Below are 19,669 nucleotides of genomic sequence, written 5' to 3' on the forward strand. Positions count from 1 at the left end.
CCATCGAGCCTATAAATGTGATGTGACTGCTGAGCGTAGATTCTGTCGCCGCTCATTTCATTCACACATTTGCCGAGTACGGTTGGTCACACCGAGTTCTGTGTATGCCATAGTGTACATCGTTCGGCACGAACAGTCGCTTGGTGAACGTTTTCCGTGTAAGATGTAGTGCGAAGCGTTTAACGGCAATTTTAGTTAGAGCTGATGCTTTTTTTTCGTTCATTTTCAAATTCATTTTTGTTCGGTTCATTGTTTTTGTGTGGAGTTAAGTTTTATGGTACTTGAAATATTTTTTTTGTGAATATTTTAAACAGAAGATGTGGCTGTGATATGCGAAAATTTCAATTAATCACGCATTGATTGAAATTGTTTCATTCACTCTGGAAGTATCAATCTCGGGCAGTTTTTTTCCACACCAATCAATTTGTGTCGTTTGAATTTCCAACAAAAGTACGCGAGTTTAGTTTCGATGCCGAAAAAAATGTTCAAAACAAAACATGCATTTCCTCTAGAAAGTGATCTCTATCTCGACTGTCAGTTCAAAGAATGAAAACTTGAAATTAAAACTAAAGGATTTAACTCACGAAAAAAAATGTATCTCTGGCTCATGCCCGGAATTCCAAAACTATTGAACGAAGTTAACATTTGTTCCGATGGAAAATGCCAAATTAAACAATTATACGCAATCAGGCAATTTATCACTTTTGATAGAAATATTCCATGTTAATTTGGTTTCTCGAGTGACGGTAGCCCAATTATACGTAATTGCTGCTTGTACGGAATCTAGATTAAAGCGATTATGCAGATTGATCGCTTGAGATGGAGATAAAATTGCATTTTCCCTTGTCGTTGGCAAACGTGTGGGTGACTCAAAACGCAATTCATAACTCATATATATGTGTATGTGAACATTGACAGGCGACAGAATCATTTTTTTTCTACTTTGTATTCATGTTTATAAATGAAACGAAGATTTCGGGTTCGAAAAAGCAATTTACAATGATTTAAAAGATCACTCTCGTCAATATATATCAATTCAAAGTGCCTCTGATCACACGAGATAAAATAGCAAGTAGTCGGGAAAGTAAGCGTTTTTTGTGAGTGAAACTGAGCTATTTTTATGATGTGTGTATTTCGGATTCGTTTGTAAGTTTTCATCATGTCACATATTCGCGCATGCCATCGAAATGACATGAAAAGACAGAGCTGATTTAATGAGTGAACGGGTCGGAGAATCCCATAAAATACCATTTTAATGGCATCTTTTTTTTCGTTCTTTTGGAATGGTTTGCATATGAGTCGGATGTAGCGTCTGGTCTGAGAATAGAACTGAGATCGATGGTCGATTGGGCATACAAAAATACATTTCCATTTTTCTCCTTCTTTCAGTCACACTTGTAGCCGTAAAAAAATAATCAGACAAACTGTCAACCACATTTTTTGTTTCTCCTCTCAATCACCCGAATGATTAAAGTGCAATAGAAATGAAGCAAACTGAGGAATACAGCAACATATCAATAAAAGAAAAATTTAAGTGTCAATAAAAGTAAAACGAACTAGAATACGATTTTAAACATAAGTGAGACCATAAAATGCGATTGGTTAGACTCCATGAAAAATTGTGTTGACGCCAGTGAAAAAAGCAAGAGAAAACAACGGTTTAAGGCGGGAAGAATATGGTGAAAAAGAGCGAGTAAATAGAAACGTAATCAAATAGGCAATAACAACGATCAAAGAAATTCATAAAATCCGCAGATCTTTCGAAAACGTACAACACTTTGCCTCTAATTGGAGTCAATAATAATCACAGAGTTAAAACGATCGAGAGAGAGAGAGAGAGAGAGAGAGAGAGAGAGAGAGAGAGAGAGAGAGAGAGAGAGAGAGAGAGAGAGTGAAAAAAACAACCTCTTTAAGAATTGACACATTGCACAGAATAATAATATAATCAGAATCACTTCGGATCGATTCAGTGGACACTCATTTTTCGAACAATTTTCGAACACATACAATCGCACAAAAAGCAACACACACCAAAAATAAAATGAAAATAGACTCCAGTCCAAGAGTAAATAAACACGAAAAAACATTCACACAAACATCAAATAACGCACATAATAATCATTAATTCTGTGCATGCAGTTTGAGACACAGGCCAATAACGTCAGCAGCAACAACGACGACGACGAAAACAGCCACACGAAAAGAGATTCTGGTGCGCAAAAGTCATCGTTGATTTCACATGCTAAATAAACGCGGTCGCAATCGAAATTTATTATCTGGTACCGAGCGGGCGCACAAGTTGGCATTTATATGCGCGACCGGCAAAACAAAAAAATTTACATCGAAACACTTAGTGAGTGCGAGAGACTTACGGCGTTTGATACACACCACACCAAACCACAAACACCGATTGAGACGTAAGTGTGTGGCAACAGAAGAAATATAAACTCAACTGGTGTGAAACTGATCATTAATAAAAATTAAGCAGTTAATTTCTTGCCTGGTGGATATTATGTATGTAAATTGCATCTATAAACATCGTTAAGTGAATTGCGAATGATTAATAAATCGGAACGCACTACACGAAATCAAATATGAATAGAGAATGACGGATGGTTTATTGTACGTCGTTGTCGGTAGTGTTTGTTTTTATTTTGTTCATTTCGATCTTTCTCATTCTCTCGCGGTTTTTTCTTCGGTATATCGCAAACCGCATCACGAAAATTCGTTCACATCACCAAAAGATGTGCACATAAATTGGGCTCATATGGTGTGAAATTGACTTTTTAGAATCGCTCGCATCGTTCATCATAAGCATGTGTATCAAGTGTTGTTGTTCGTGAAATATGCTGTTTTTTTCTACAGACCTGTCACTCAAGAACATTGCAAGATTTTCGTTATTGAGTTCAAGTAGCGAATGAACAACTTGATCTGAAGAGTTGTTGCGAGTCAAAAAGTTCTGTTGAAGTGAATCGTCTTCAAAAGTAGACACAGGAAAAGAAAGAAATGACGTGGATAAATAATCAAGACTCGAAAATGGTTGTGCTCACATTTCAATTGCTCGTTGTGTTTTACGTAATCAACGGTCATTACGCGTATAGAGACTACTTATCGGATGATGCAAATGAATATCGACAAGAATCAAATCCGAATTCCAGTCAATTTGGCTCGAATGAAGCACCCGGTAAGCAACAACTTTCTTTTTCATATTTTCGAACATTTTCCGATTAATCAATATTCCCAAGGAAATTGAATCAAACTGCTCGAAATTGGTGGCCCATTAGCTAAATTGCTTTGAAATAGTGTGATGTTAATCCTCGTCGTTGACATGTGCCGTTAACATTTTATCAACGGTATTCATTTTAGAATGAAAATTCAATTTCACCGCATCGATTTTGTGAATGACGGTAAATAATAAACCACTTTCAAGTGACCAATGGATAATAGTCTATAACATTGCTGCTGGATAAGTTTCAGTTTTTGTGCATCAAGCAATAAGGGAAAATCGGTTGTCCATCAAAACAAAAAAAGAACAATGAAACTTTCCGATAGTTTTGAAATGCATAACACGATGATAGTCCAACTATCTAAATGGATCGTAAATTTTTAATGTGCTTCCGTTCACCACATACAATCTAGCTAAGAATAAATGTATCTTCGTTCTTTGTTTTATCACCATTTTTACGGTCAAAGAACGAACCATTTCGATAGTACGTATTTGTTAAGGCGAACAATTAAAGTGACTCATTTATTTTTGGGCACATGTCTTCAAGTAAGCAAGAATTGCGGTCACAATGCACTATTCTTGTAATCGGCCGTATCACTATTGTTTTATTGAAGATACACCAATTGTGGCGAAGGGTGAATTGAAATCGATACAATACCTGAATGGATCGACATAATCACCTCTATTGAAACGACTAAATTATTACTTATGCCACAGATATGAACCGTTTATGCTGTTCTTTTTGCTGTGGGGGAGTGACGCGATGCAATAGAGAACACAACTGAATATTTCAAACATGAATCGATTGCAGCAATATGAATTTTATTTTTAAACAAATGAGTTCAAGTAGTTACTGAAGTTAGTCAAATGAATATGGTGCGATGACAACGGGTATCTATTTGACACTCATTGTATTGAAAGTGTGTCGGCGATGATAGCGTCAAGTAGAATATACCTACGACATGTATGCGATTGAGGCGTAAAAAATTCAAGATGACCACATGAATTCGTAACAAAAGCATAATAGACCCGCGCAGAATACAATAACAAGCGAACGATGATAATGGCAGATGACACAGTTTCATTTAAAAATTTAAAATGTATTGAGAATGAATGCATATCATCGAAAATGCTCTCATTTTCAAAAAAACTACTCTGTATTTTCAATTGAAGATTGTCGTCCAGTTTGATCGCAAATATTCACGTTAGTCGACTCTAATGTGCGTAGCGCATTGTATTGTAAATTATTGATGACGTGCATCCCAGTCGAAGACTACAGCTATAGGCGAACGAAGCGAAAATGCCCTCATATCCTCAATTATGTTCAATAAAAGTTGTCTGGCCATTGTTTCAGTATCACTAAGTAGTGGTATTTACTAAATGACAACCATACGGAATTGCTCGAACGGATTAGTTCGAGGAGCAAAATATGAATTAATAAAAGACAGTAGAATTATTTCTGAGGGGCTCTTGACGAATGCAAGCAAATTGCTTCCTACGAATGAAAATTGTAGTGTTAGAGTCCATCGTTTGATTTCAATTGAATCAATTAACGAATTTCATGCGACTGAGTCAGTTTCTAGCACAATCAAAATTACAGAAGCTGAGAAAAAAACTCTCAGCTGCAAAACAACATGAAAGAATGTGTGTTCTCGAAGCACTTCAATTTCATTGCTGTTCGCTTTTTTGCGGTAAGCATTTCCGAGCCTATGATCTCATAGAATTAAATCGTTTGCTTTAAAATGCATTTCCGTCCTTTCAGCCGTTCTGTCGAGAATTTCAATGTGCTACTCTTCCGATTCAAAGTGTTAAGCTAAGTCTTAACACTTGCCTCATTCCATGAGACGCAAAATAAACATTAAACGATTTTTCAACTCGGCACGATGTCGATGGAATTCAATCGTAAATCCGTCGAATGGAAGGAGAAAAAGTCAAAAATATAAATGAGCAAATGTCAAATTAATGCCACTTAATAATATTCATCACGTAGCAGCGGTCGTCAGTTTTAGTCGTTTACCACATCATTGAATATTATTTAAACAAATTTATGCATTTGGAGACCAAATAAAAGAATAGACTGAGTCAAACGAAAAAAAAGAAAAGACCAAGAAAAGAAATATAAAATGCTTTGTGCATTCACTTGAAAAAAAAATCTACAACGCACACGAAACTAAAAAAAAAAAACAAAATTATTATTGTCGAATCGGTCGTTTTAATAAACACAACACGAACGCATGGAGAAAGAGAGAAAAAATCCAGTTGAGATATTAAGACCACTGATGAAGACAAAACAAACTGAGAGATAGAAAGAGAATGACGAATACACACAAACCGATTGAGCGGAGAGGGAGGACACACTCTCAACGGAATAATAAGAGAATCACGCACAATCGATGGATTGTATGTTTGATTGTTATCAGCGCAAGCAGTTTGTGAACATGAAAATGATGCCAAGTAATTTGACTCGAATAAAATGAAAAATGATCGAAGACAAAGTGGCAAAGGCTATCTCTCGCATACACACATACACACGAGCTCACACAATTGCAACAGCCTGAATATTGTGATGTCGTTGTCGTTTCTTGCGATTTGTCGTTAAATTTATAGTAAAAATTTATTGTATAACTGTTTCTAAATCATTCAGTCAGTGTTGAAACCAGCCAAATGACCTGTGTGCAAGCGGGAGGTGTTGGACAAGTAACGTTTCAAGTATCATATTTCATCCGTACATATGCAAAAGAGCGCGCGATATGTGTTTTGTTTGTATGTTTCCTTTGTGAACGATGAAATTTGATGTGAATTTCCTGCACTCAACAACATCATCAACATCGAATGGATAATTTATTTATACATTTTCAATCAACATTGGACTGATCGGTTATTGATCTTTCGACGAAATATTTGGCGACGGTGAGAATATCATTTTTGTTGGACTTGATTATAGTCAAAACGACAATGGTCACTCGTCGAGAATCTAAACGTGTTGGAAACTTCGTATACCTGCATTCAACTAAATGTGGGCCTCATTTTTGTGACCGGAACTGGTGTAAAATCGAGTTTTTTTTTGCCAAAAAAATGCAATTGTTTTTTGCTAATGCGTTTTGTCAAAAACGTCATACACTCTAGTTACGTACGATTTTTTGTACTTTCTCTTTTTCTTACACACATTTCGTTGCGCCACAAAATACCAAATTTTCCTCGCTAAAAGCATTCTCAAAAATGGGTTTCAAATCAGAAACGCTGAGTAAATTTGCGCCATAAAGAAATTATGCGTCGCATTAATTGATATTTGCCTTTGAAGTTGCGCACTCTAATGTATAATTATTGCCTTGAATCTGGTCGCTTTGAAGTTGTTGCCAACTCTTGTTCTCTGTGTATATTTTTCTCTCTATCTATTGTATATTTGGTGGCGAATGGAAAAATAAACTCGTTTTATATTTTGTTGCGCTGGACGCAATCGTAAACGAAAGAAAAAAAAACCGTCGTTTTGCTTGTCATTATTTGACAAGCTGTTGATCAAAGACGGTGGAAAAACAAACAATAATTATTTGTTGTATTTTGATCCTGTTGTCATCAGCTGTGACAGTGTTTGTTTGAAATGACTTCACTAATTTGATTCTTTAGAAGCCCGAGAATCGTTTGATTTGTATCTATTTGTAGGTTGGTGCGATGCGTCTGCTGTTTACTCTATAGCGATCGTTTTTTGTCTGCTTCGAAGATAAAAAATAAATAGTAAACTAATCTTCAAATATTTGAACAACGCGCAATACACGGTGACAGATGCCAGAGCATGTCGTGTACATATCCGATCCGTCGGGTGCAAATGATACATTATCCAGGCAAGCATCTAAATCGCTTCATTTCCATCATGGATATATATTCACAGTCACTATTTCAAAAATAACTCGAGCGAATTAGTGAGCATTAGAGTCATTGGAAATCATTTGGATGCAAATTCTAAAGAAATACTCCTAAAGTGTATATCTTGATCTTGTCCGCTTATTTCAACGGCGATAAAAAAAGAACATGCGCGCGCACAGATTGCGGTGTGTACACTGTACATATTTTCATCACGATCACAGGAAACATTTCATGATCGTTAGACGAAAGCAATCACTCAAACGGAAATTTTTCACATTTCTCCTGGCAAATTCATCTCGCTTTCCTATTCGCACTAATCTAATTTTAGCGACACTTTTAATTCGCTCTTTGCATTACTCGCATCGTATTTCGAGAAAAAAAAAACAACACTTTTGTCGTGTGTTTTCTTTTCGTTTTGTTTTTTGGTTTTGTTTCTCTCTCCACGCGACGATAAATCACTGCCATCGAGAGTAACCAGTTCGGAATTGAAACACATGCATCCAATATATCTTAGCTGCTCCGCAGAAAATTCCTTGTGCAAAAGACGAAATTTTTTTTTGCAATTAATAAGAAAACGTGTAACAGCAAGTGATTGAGAGTGACAAGCGCGTGCGTCGTGCCATTTTCAATTTTTACGTTGAATTAGTCTGCCTCGGGCCAATGTTGTTACTTATGTCGCTCGCTGTGTGTGTGTGTGTGTTTTTTTTCCTTCTCTATTTTAAAAATGGAATCACAACACAAACGCCATGAGTGCGAATTGAAAATCATTTATTTGCAAGTACACACATCGATAAGCCGGTGCAACATATGCGTTTGCATACTCATAAATCCTTCTGTATCTCAAACAGATTTTTTTTCTGAACATTTTGCATAATATTTTCCCTCGAACGTGTGCATTGAAGGCATTGCCTTATTTTCAATTCGGACAGACCTCACTTGAGTTTTCATCGTAAACTTTATATGCAAATTTCTACTCATACACATCCAGTTTATGAATATGATACGAATTTTAAGTGCTTTCTAATTATACATTTAAAGAGTAGAAAACCGATTTTGATTTGTCACGTCTAATTCCACACCTTTTTTATGTTTTCATTTATTTTTTTTTCAGATTTGTTCAGCTGTTGCAAGATCTCATTTGGATCGTGTCGTTCGTCTTGCGAAAACGTAAGTTATTTTTGTACTCCTTAAATTAGCGTCTACTGCAGCAATTAACGGCAAGTTTATTCGATGCGGAACGATTGTTGTTGATTTGATTTTTCCATGTATTGGGAAAAATTGGAGAATGTTCAAACAAAAACCACATTTCGAAGGTTAAGTCATGTCAATCATTCATGTTTCATTCACATGTGTTCGGTTTGGTTAGGTTGATTTTTGAAATATGTGTGCATTGAACAATTGAATGGTGCGATACATTCAACATTTTTGGGTTTTTTTGATGTCAAGAGATTTCGGAAACCATCATCTGGATTCGGATAAATACTTAATGCTTGTCTACTTGTTTTTTTTTTCTATTCGTCTTTTATTACTTGTCTTCCTTTGCACTGCACATTGAAGAAAAAGTATCAAATTGCAAGCAAAGACCGTCTCGTTTGTACTCACAGCAAAGCGACAAATTGTCATTGAAATGCACATATTGCAAATGGGAAAATATTTCAATTGAAGACAAAGGAACCGAGCGATTGAGTGTGTGTGCGAACAATATTTGCTTTTTGTTCCATTAATTGCTTTCAATAGTTTATTGTCAAAACAGAAGTCGATTGAATCAATTGAAAGATGATCATTTTGGTGATAAAATCTTTCATTCATATCGTTTTTTCGATGATGATGATGTAGCGTAGACCACAATGAGAAACTTGATTCATTCAAGTTTTTTTTATTCTACACATATTCAATGAGTTTGAAATTTTTCTAACTTCCATTTTTTTTTTAAATGAGATCGATTTTTTACGCTGAAGCTATAGATTTTATGCGATTGTTAGAAATATCAGCTAACATCAACAAATTATCAAAGTTTTTTTTTTACTTTTGATGCATCAATTCACAAGTGAAATTCAAGAAAAATTAGAAGATTTTAACAAGTCATTTTTAAAATTTCATATCAATCTTATTTTTGGAATCGTTTTAGTTATCTCTGGTGCAATTGGCAACGACGAGCATCAATGGAAAAGATGCTGGATTAACAGAATTGCGTCACAATTGTCCATCGGTACAAACAGACTTTTGGCAATGCATGAACCGCACTTTGCATGGTAAATTTTGAAAATATTGTTTAAATAATGAAGTTATTTCATTTATAAATTTCCATTTTCACATAGCCGTACATCGGGGTTCGGCGTGGTCGGGGCGCATGTGTTGCCAGCATGCCATAACAGTTACATGTCAAAATACATGCGCTATATCAATGAGCAGTCAAGACACAGTGTGTCGTCGAAGTGATGAACAAACATTATTTGATTGTTTCGAACGTCAAGAGCAGGGCGATAACTGTTGCGGCAATGCAAGATCTTCGGAATGTCTGCAAGTAAGTAACCGCAGCGTGTCATCTATTAAATCAAGAAAAATTTGAAAAAAAAAAAATGATTTGGGTTGTTTCGAAGGCATGTCGCGACATATTCCAGAGTCAGAAAACGGCTACAAAAGAGCAACGACGATTGGTAGAGCATGCTTGCAACGATAACAATACCAATTTGAAGGTGCTGAACTGTGTAAGGGAAATTATGGATGTGACACCAGTTGAAAACCCACGACAATGTAAGTGATTCCACGAATTTCGGACTATTTTTTATTGAGATGTTCTTTTTTTTAGTGATTTTGTAATCGTAATGAATTTCTTTTGATTTCATTCAAATTATTTCCACAGATATACCTTGTTGTGGTCATTCCCGTTCACCGATCTGTCGAGAGACGTGCAAAAATATTCTGGAGATTGGTGAAACAATGCAGGAGATCATTGATACATTATCAAAAGGAGGTTGTGGGCCTCCATTGCCACACGAACCACTATGGCAGTGTTTTCTTTCGGGTAACCATCATCCATCGCATTCATCTTTACCCGATGGAACGATGATCTCTCAAATAAATCAAATCGGCATCGATTCGGCGAAGTTGCATTGCTGTCACAAAGCGTTGTCACCAAAGTGCCGCCGTCTTTGTTCGCAAACATTTTCAAACGATTGGACGGAGACACGCAGCGATTTCGAAAATGATTGCTATTCGGAATTGAATGAAATTTCGTTGAGGCAATGTTTGGATGAAGGTAAAATTCATGTTCAAATTTCATATCAACGAATGAATCGAAAAGGCTTTTTGAATTAACCAAATTATTTATTCCAGTTGATGAACCCTGTGAATTGGGCTGTGACGCTCTCTCATTTTGCACAAATTTCAACAATCGTCCAACGGAGCTCTTCAGAAGCTGCAATTCCAATGCTGATTATGCTGCTCAAGCTGATATGGTACTTTGGAGAGATAACCAAGCACTCACATTGCCTGGATTAATTCTACCCATAAAAGACATAGATAAATGCGAACCAGGAGTTTGGCAAGCAATTGCATGCATTTTACAAATCAAACCATGTTCACGCACCAAACATACCACTCAAATTTGTCGCGAAGATTGTTATGATTTGCTAGACAAATGCATAGACTGGACACGAATGGAAACAAGACACACGCCCGAGTCAGTTTGTTCAAAATTTTCCGTTGATTCTGATAACACATCGTCACCATGTATCTCACTCAAACCGTACCTGGAACCGAGTGATGTGCCACAAAGTAGTTGGCCGGCAGCAAATCATCAAATCATCTCACCTTGTCGCGGACATACATGCAATGCAACCGAAGTGTGTGTACCGGATAACAAGCGTGATCATCACAGTGTTACGGTATCAACGACATTTCGTTGTGTTCCTGGTTGTCCACTGGGTGAAACATCATCGTATCTAGTCCCAATCGGAGCATATGCTCGTATTCCGGTATCGATGAAGCAGAAAGGATGTTTCAAAGTGTGTCGTTGCATGGCTAACGGCCGATTGGACGATTGTCAACCAATACCATGCATGACTTATGATTCGTGTAAATTGGGCGATAGGCAAATCGAACATGGCACTTGGTTTCATGTGGAGTGTAATATTTGCAGTTGCTTTGCCGGTGATATAACATGCACAAAGAAACAGTGTCGAATGCCAGGCATTCCCGAGCATTCGAACCACTATACAAGCTTACCGTGTAACTGCGCTCCTCATCATGTGCCCGTTTGCGGTCGAAACGGGTATACATATCCATCGGAATGTGTATCGAAATGCTCCGGTCTTCAAGTGGCCGATATTGAGTTTCGGTCATGTCGCGATAACAATCCGTGTCGCGATGCCAAGTGTCCCGGCTATTCGCAATGCGTTGAAAATAGACAAGTTTGCTTATCAGTTATGCAAAGACCATGTCGACAGTACCAATGCAGTAAGTGGACTTGTTTTTTTTTTGTAATTTTAGATGTACATATTTTTCAACTCCGTTAAATATTTCAGTCAACACAACATCAAACTGTCGTGCTGGAGATAAACCTGTCTGCAGTGTGGAAGGTCAAACATACGCATCAATGTGTCACATGGTGAAAGCAAAGGCAACACTTGCGTATACGGGCAGATGTATCGATAGTTGTCGCAAAACTCGTGTTTGTGGAATAAACGGCATTAGTTATAGAAGTGAATGCGAAGCGTGGAGCGGTTAGTTTCATATTTGATTGCATTAATTTCCATTTTCTTTATTCTAACATCTACTTGTGATTCCGTTTTGAGAAATGATTCATTAATTTCATCATTGTGTCAAATTAACCTTTTTCAGATTACTCTATTGCGGACTATGATGGTGAATGTCGTGAAATTGGTCTATTGACAAATACATTGGGCCCACGTTGTGCTTCGGTCAAATGCAATTTTAATATGAAATGCGCTGAGGGTGCTATTATTCCACCTGGTGCCTGTTGCCCTGTTTGTGGTGGAGCCGTTCGGATTATCTATTCTCGGAAGCAAATCGATCGAGTATTATTCACTCTGAAAGGCAAAAATACCGATTTACTCACATTGAATGGCATCTTACGTGCACTGGATAATCTGATTCAAGTGGCTCATTGTCGAGTCAGCGGCTACCTAACGATCGAAGCTGATATTTTCATAATTGTTCACACCATCGGACCCAATTTATCTCAATTACAACATGAAGCCTGTGTTCGCGAAGCAGAAAAAATAGCCACATTGATCGATACTCAGAGCCACCGGATCACAAGCGACCTTGCGCTGAGTGCATTGACGGTGGCCAATGTTGTACGACCACAAGATATAGATCTACAAATTAGTTCATCTAGCACATGTCATTCATACTTAACTGTTTTAACGATAGCTCTATCGATAGTGTTTCAAAGAATTTACTCTTTTTAGTATATTTTACCCATAAATTTCATCGATTCAAATGATTAGCCGAAGTCAATTAGTAAATGTTCGTACCAAAATGTGCCAAAAAAAATGCAAAAATATCGTATAAGACGTTTAGTTGTTAGAAACCAGAGTACGTGAATTCAAAGTGTCAATAATATCAAGTAGTTTTCTTTTCGGTCATATCGCTTGAATATTTGAATGAAAATATAGCGAGATCTACAGAAATTAAACATTAGACATTTCAATTGAGTATAAGTTCTATATGGCATAACTTAATCGATAGCAAATAATTCTCTTCGGACTGTTTATAGCTAGTTCGTACATTAAGCAAGTAGTAATGTTGTCAGTGTACAGTACCTGTGATAAAATTAAGTTATATTACACATCATCGAATTAGACAATTAGCAACATTTCTTCATTGAGTGTTGAAATTTAGCCCAAAGAATAGTGCGTGCTTTATCTTTTCACAAAAAAAAACCTATATATAAAACCTCTTGAGGAATCAATAAACAATTCAATCATTTATTTTAGTCAATTCAAAGGTTGCTTCAACTTTAATTGCTTGGTCAACAATATTTTTTGCCTTAAAACTAATTTCCAGTTTCAACTCTCTTTGAGAAATTTTTTTTTTTCAGTATCTTGAATGCGGTGGTTTTTCATGCGGATCAACAAAACGCTGATCTTTCTTTGCATTTGCATTTGCATTCGGATAGAATCGGCTGTTGGAATCTTCTGATGATCGACTATCTGGGCGCGTGCGTTGTTTTCCTGATCGACTGTCTGGGCGCGTGTGTTGTTGTTTGTCTTGTTCCCATGGAAAATGGAACGGCGGTGGTTTTGGTGTATTTTCGGCCAATTTCAACACGGCGTCCCTCTTTTTGGATGTATCAAAACCGTATCTGGACGCATCGCGATCGTGCATATCAGCTTCACCGTTTACAGCTGATGATTGTTTTAAAAGCATGGCCGCTTGTTCGAATTTTTCATCTGTCATACGCGGAATTGGAGGCACAACCATCGACGATTTTTGCGTCACCTACAAGTATCAGTTCAAATCTTCGGTTGAAATGAACACCGATGAAATGAATTACCTTTGTGAATTGTGGAATGTTGCCTCTGTCACTGTCATCGACCGATTGGAGTTCGTTTGGCGGCGAGTCAGGAATTTCAACAATAGTCGGCGGCTCAATGCCAGGCATGCGCTTGAATTCTTGGGAAATTCCGTTCAATTGATGTGATCGTTTTCTTGTGAGTTTCGTCTCTCGGTCCAGCTTCATTTTCAAATCGGCAATAAATTTGCGTTCCTTTTTCGCACTGGCAATGATTAGCGCATCTTCTTTGTCCGAATTAAATTCTTCCTGAAGATTTAAAATGTCATTTACCGAGTCCGTCATTCTTGATAAGCGATCTAATGCCAATATGAATTTCGATTCAGCATCAATCCGTTTATTAAGTGCTTGCATGAAATCATCATTTTCACGCTCCAGTCGATCTTTTCCTTCCTTCAGAATGTGTGTACACATTTTTTTATCCATTTTCCGAAACAATGATTCCTTATCAACTAAGCAATAAAGTTAGACTGCATTTGTTTTGACATATCAAGATTGTGCTAAAAAAAAACTATCGAATATAGTGTCGCATTCAAAGGACGAAAATGTGTCAGAGTGCAAACAGAGTTCTTCTGTTCATAACGTCAAAATGCATAGAAAGTGTTCAAAAATATGGAAATTTTCGAAAAAATTCTTCTGACAGTTAGTATTAAAATACAAATTAATATTCTAGATAAAATTTTCAATATTTAGACGCATTTTTGATTCAAATAAGAAAAAAAAATTAATTCAAATCGATTTTCGATTCAAAAGTCCACCAATAGATGGCACCATTGCACACATCAGCGCTTAAAAAATCCCTATTGAAAAAAAGAGTCGAATGAATTCGAATGTTTTTATTCGATTTTGAAGTAAAAAGGTATAGAAGTTGCATCGGTGTAGTAAAAATATTTATTTAAATGCATTGTTGCTGTTTAGTCAAGATAAACTCAGTGCTAATACTTATACAATACAATACGATTTTGGGCACAAACACGAGTAATTTAAACTTGATATTAACTACAGTTGGTTTGAATCCCTTGGATGGTTTAAAATTCAGTTTGAATGTGAGTGCGTATCCATTCGCCGTCTGGGTCAGTTGTTGCCATTGTCTCTTCATAAAAGTCCACTTTATTATTGCCATCGACTAAAATGATTGTTCGCGTTCTGAAACAAAGAAGATAATGAATAGCACCCGAATTGACATCAAGTCGAATTGGTCTCATAAAAGCATTTTAATAAACATACCTGCTTCCATATTCAGCAGCGGGCACTCTGGCGCATATCGAACACAAATGTTCGGACCAATTTGGTGCTCTACGGTGCAATTCATCATCCGGCCAGTGTTTTTCTCGATCCGATAACAATTCGTTGAGGCTTTTAACCAGCTCTTCCTTTGACTGATTCTGCCTTTTTACAATTGCACGGAATTTCTCCCGACCTCCTATCACTTTCTGCAGCGGTTGATGTGTTAAACTATTCCCAAAGCCCAACACCTCATTCTGCAGCGATTGATGCGCTTCATTGTTTACATTACAATAATATATCGTTTTGATTCGTTCACTGCAATTTTGTTATGATTATGAATATTAATTGAATGTTTAATAGGTTTTAATATTCAAATAAATGACGTAAGTGCACAATAATAATAATACAAACAAATTGTTGTTATCGTCATTATTATATGTAATACCCACCGGATTTCAATGGTAATTAAATTGAATGCATTATACTCTTTGTCCGTGTCGATGAGATCTTGGCAGTATTGAGCATTTGTTATTGGTTTTTGTACGTAGTCAACGACGATGTTGCCTCTTGGCAGTGCATCGGGACCTTTTTTCTCACCCGTTATATTTAATAAGGCACCAAATTTGAATGTATGATCTTTTGTACTAATTGCCAACCAAGTGCCACCCTCTCTACCTGTTTTTATTGAATGAAATTGTTATTCACTTTTAAATTGTAATTAATTTTGTTTATTTTTCTTCTCTTATACCTGGTTCCATGTCACGTCCACCAATAACAAATTCGTTTTCCTTCCAAGGGCCGGCGACTTTTGCCGGTCGAGCATAAAACTCATCTCGATTTGACGCCAAAATTAACTTGTATTCGTCATCTCTGGCGTTTTCATTCAAAATAAAGAACAATATACACATTTTTCTGTTGAAATGGAAAAAAAATTGAAATAAAATAAAAAAATCAGTGAAAATATGTTTGTTTAATGACTGAAGTTCACAAGAGCATAAAGCGAATCAATGGCACATTCGAACCTCACTGAAGAAATTTTTTTTCACCAAGTACACGAAATAGTAATTTCGTAGTTTTATTGCGTTTAATTTCCACTTATAAATGACAGACTGGTGATTGACGCACTAAGTCTAGTCAATTGAGACTTATTACTTTCCTTTCTTGAACTGAATGTTGATGCTTTGTTTTTATTATTATCAAATCCAGTTTAGACAAGGAAATTCTAATCTGGTTTGCTGCATTTTTATTTATATTTATTTTTTGGTATTTATTTTTGTGATTCACAAGTTTTATCAATATTTTAAAAACAGATTGCCACCAACAACTGAACCGTCGTTTTGGTTTTTGTTGACTGAAAACCGCGCACACACACTCACACTCGAAGAACGGTGGTGTGTTCGTGTGAGAATATCAACCAAAAATAATATTGAACAACAGCTGCGAGTTTATATGATAATGACAATTGTAAACAAGAAGGAGACGAATGCGTGCGACAGAAGCAACCACACTCCGGAATGAGACGAAGATATTGAGCGAGAGAAGGGGCAATGTCACGGTCAGCATAATTATGAACTGTGGCACTGAAAGAGACGGCTATATCTGCACGCCCATATGACGTTTACGTGAATTGTCAAGTTGTTTCTTTTTCGGCAATACAGCAAAGGAATGCACGGGAGACGGCAATACACGCTTGGGTTGACTTGTGTTCAAATTTACTGATAACACTTGAATTGTTGCCGTTTTTTAATTACCCGTTATCGCCGATATAAACACACATAAACAATTGTCGATCCATATAAGAATCTGCTCATGTGATAGGTGCTTTACAATTCCGTAACGGTTTGTTGCGTACACAGCAGTCTATTCACAATTTATAACTTTTCATTCTGATTGAATTAGATATTTATAGCACTTGGCAAATGTAGACTATGTACGTGAATTCCGAATCCAATTTGAGATTGTTGTTGATTCATCACATCCTTGTTTGCCTATTAACGAGAAATAGAACGTGCCGAGAAATCGTGGAAATAAGCGCCTATCTAATAGATGCATGTAAACAAACAGAAAAAAACAAGCAATTTCCTATATGTGGTCATTGAATCGACTTGCTATTGCCGTAAACGTAACGCGAAACACACCTTCAATTCACACGAAACTGCACCGTTTTCAATACAGAGAAAGAGAGAGAGAGAGAGAGAGAGAGAGAGAGAGAGAGATGGAAAAAAAGAGACGAAAAGAAAGGAAAAACCAGTCGATGAACGAGTTTGTGAAACAATTCTATCGAAGCGAAAACATGCAACAGCCACACAGCACCAGTCTATGAATATGGATTTGTTGATGGTGAATGAGTGCCAAATAGCCATAGACGCTGAAGAAAATTGATCGACAACGATGTGCGATAATTTGTTATAGAACGCATAATGTATGAGTATACATGTGTTCCGTGCTTGAAATGAAAAGAAGAGAAGCGAAAAAATAGCAACACATTGTTGCATTTACAAGATGTTTTCCGAGCCAATGTGTAATAAATAAGTAAACGACCCTAAATATAATGTAATATGGTTATTTGTCACGCAATCGATTGAGTTGATGTGCATGTATTTGAGTTTGTTTATGTTGGGCATCTGTTTTGATGCATTGTTGTTCGCGTTACCTCCGCATGCTAATCCATGCATTCCATTTTGTGTGTGTGTGTGTTTTCTTTTCACCCAGCACATTTCACGATCTTGTTCTTGCCGCTTTTTTCGTTGTGTCCGCACCACAACTCACTGAATCTGTGTCAGTGTGCTTCGGACTAAAAGAGAATTGCAATTCTCATTTGTCTTCAATTCCATTGATTTTAACATGTCGACTGATGGTTAATTTTTTTTTTGCCATGTATTTATGGGGCCGCGTTGTATGCGTCACAAATTACCAGCAGCAACACCTGCAAGTGAAATATTATCATCATCAACGAGACACAAACACGGCATCTCATATGTCTACCGATATGTCAGAATTTACGTGTGCGCTTTTTCCCTCTTCTTTCTTTCCGTCACGTCTTCATCGTTGTCTTGGTTTATTTTTGCATTCTCAAATGATATCATACATATTCGACATTTTTTTTCTGCCTCTCTTCGGTTGTTAATTCACTGTACCGTTTGCATAAAACGCATTGCGCACGCGCCACCGTATGTCTAGCAATTTTCTGCGTTTGCATTCGTATGTGTCTGTGGATATACGGAAATGAAGGGAAAAAAGCGATATATGTGTTTTTTTTTATGGCGCATACTGGCACTTATGGATCAACAGATGTCAGTCAAATGTGCAGTTGATTCGCGTTTGTATGCTTAGCTCGGTGGTGTTTTCTGATCAGTCTGAGATAGCCGCACTGCTTTATCTCATCTATTGTTCCGATTTTTTTCTTCTCGATTCCATTGTTTCACGGAAAATTATGACATTTTTTCCATTTGGTCCAAGATTTGTGCAGTGATCAACAAGTGTTACTTACCCAAAAATTGAGACAATCAAATGAAATCTCCAGAAAAATTTGTAATCAAAGGAGAAAAATCGACGAAAGAAAAACTGAACCAAAACTAAACAAGTGCTCGGGAATTTTGTGACCGAATTATTCAATTGAAAGGTGCTGACTACTGCGTTTAATTGTCAATTCAGTGTCGTGATAAACTTACTTTCGCATAATATCAAAATGTTATCTAAACAAGTAGAATGGCTATAGATTAGCCCATTAGCAGACTTTATCGTTCACTTTATAATCTTCCAATCATAAATTGTAATGATCTCACCAAACATGCTGTGTACCAATGAAATATTTAACAGAAAATAAAAATACCGGATTGATTTATACGTTGATTTACTCCCGAAACTAGGCAATCGTTTGGAAAAACATTGCGGTCTAATTTCGTGCGTTTTTGTTTACACATTGTTCTCGCATTCAGTATTCACACCAAAGGTTTTTTTTTGCATAAATGCATTTTTTCACTTCTATTCAACGGCAAGAAGTGATTCGTCAAAATTCTGGCGTCCACAAGCTAGAGAGCTAATTATTCAATTGAATGGGATATTTCTGACACGTGTGACCAATAATAAAAATGTAAATGGCTTCCAAGGATCCATTTGAAAATAACATTGAATGACCGTCAATTTGGAACAAGAACAGATGCATAAAACGCGAATAATCATCATGGAAATTAATTCGCAAACACTGATTGACTGTCATGTGTGTGCGTGTACGAGAGTCATCGACAGTTTGGAATTCGGACATGATCTGTGTTGAACAATAGGGATACCGAATTCATGCAATTGTTTCATTCTCTTTTTTTGTTTGCGAGTACCGTTTCGTTTCCACTTGACAACACAGCCATTAAGTACAACCGGCTTCAAAAAAAAAAATCAGCGCTACGTTCGCTCGATCACGAGTCGCGCGTGCGCGAGCGCACAACTGAAAAACGCCACATCGAGTAATCGCATTATCTTGAGACGATTTTATTGGGCAAATGTCAGAAAACCAGTTTTTTAAATGATAATTTATAGTGCATGCGACTCACGTTCACTGCCTTCAGTTCACACATGTTCAGCTTAAACAAAAGAAACCACCTCAACTCTCACAAATTCAAAGAGAAGTTATCAGAAGCTCAGAATGGAAAACAGAATGCATTTCGTTAAAGCGAAAAAAAGGCAGGCGTGAAGCGCACACACATCAAGAATATTCATTTGCACGAGCTATCGATGCTGCAGCAGCAGTTGATGGTCGTACAACGGCATACAAAACCAATCAGCCTGTGTGATAAAATCTCATACGATTAGAATGAAAA

General features: G+C 36.8%; 3 protein-coding genes across 8 annotated transcripts; 1 reads left to right on the forward strand and 2 right to left on the reverse strand.

Annotated features, from left to right (window-relative positions):
* Positions 1-44: 44 nt before the first annotated feature.
* Positions 45-13,060, forward strand: LOC129568357 (reversion-inducing cysteine-rich protein with Kazal motifs). Of its 5 annotated transcripts, none has more exons than XM_055447366.1 (10): positions 151-277; positions 1,475-3,184; positions 8,199-8,254; positions 9,216-9,339; positions 9,406-9,611; positions 9,688-9,841; positions 9,951-10,346; positions 10,424-11,545; positions 11,614-11,811; positions 11,930-13,060. In XM_055447366.1, the coding sequence occupies exons 2-10, from the start codon at positions 3,007-3,009 to the stop codon at positions 12,520-12,522; spliced, it is 3,027 nt and encodes a 1,008-aa protein (XP_055303341.1). In that variant the 5' UTR covers positions 151-277; positions 1,475-3,006; the 3' UTR covers positions 12,523-13,060. The 5 variants fall into 5 exon arrangements, with proteins under 5 accessions (XP_055305064.1, XP_055305904.1, XP_055303341.1 ...); XM_055448249.1 differs by having other exon boundaries at positions 169-277; positions 2,866-3,184; XM_055446530.1 differs by lacking the exon at positions 151-277 and adding an exon at positions 556-1,146 and having other exon boundaries at positions 1,390-3,184.
* Positions 13,061-13,150: 90 nt separating this feature from the next.
* Positions 13,151-14,108, reverse strand: LOC129570932 (uncharacterized). Its single transcript, XM_055450987.1, has 2 exons — positions 13,611-14,108; positions 13,151-13,555 (listed from the first exon to the last, which is right to left on the reverse strand). The coding sequence occupies exons 1-2, from the start codon at positions 14,052-14,054 to the stop codon at positions 13,151-13,153; spliced, it is 849 nt and encodes a 282-aa protein (XP_055306962.1). The 5' UTR covers positions 14,055-14,108.
* A 388-nt stretch (positions 14,109-14,496) lies between these two features.
* LOC129571768 (transport and Golgi organization protein 2) lies at positions 14,497-18,365 on the reverse strand. Of its 2 annotated transcripts, none has more exons than XM_055452615.1 (5): positions 18,346-18,365; positions 15,604-15,767; positions 15,305-15,530; positions 14,856-15,170; positions 14,497-14,774 (listed from the first exon to the last, which is right to left on the reverse strand). In XM_055452615.1, exons 2-5 carry the CDS (start codon positions 15,761-15,763, stop codon positions 14,657-14,659), a joined length of 819 nt encoding a protein of 272 aa, XP_055308590.1. In that variant the 5' UTR covers positions 15,764-15,767; positions 18,346-18,365; the 3' UTR covers positions 14,497-14,656. The 2 variants fall into 2 exon arrangements, with proteins under 2 accessions (XP_055308590.1, XP_055307930.1); XM_055451955.1 differs by lacking the exon at positions 18,346-18,365 and adding an exon at positions 15,878-16,282.
* Positions 18,366-19,669: the final 1,304 nt, after the last annotated feature.

This window comes from Sitodiplosis mosellana, unplaced genomic scaffold (genome assembly GCF_009176505.1).
Source record: "Sitodiplosis mosellana isolate CC-2019 unplaced genomic scaffold, AAFC_SMos_1.0 Smas_scaffold_1, whole genome shotgun sequence".
In the NCBI taxonomy this organism is placed as follows: domain Eukaryota; kingdom Metazoa; phylum Arthropoda; class Insecta; order Diptera; family Cecidomyiidae; genus Sitodiplosis; species Sitodiplosis mosellana.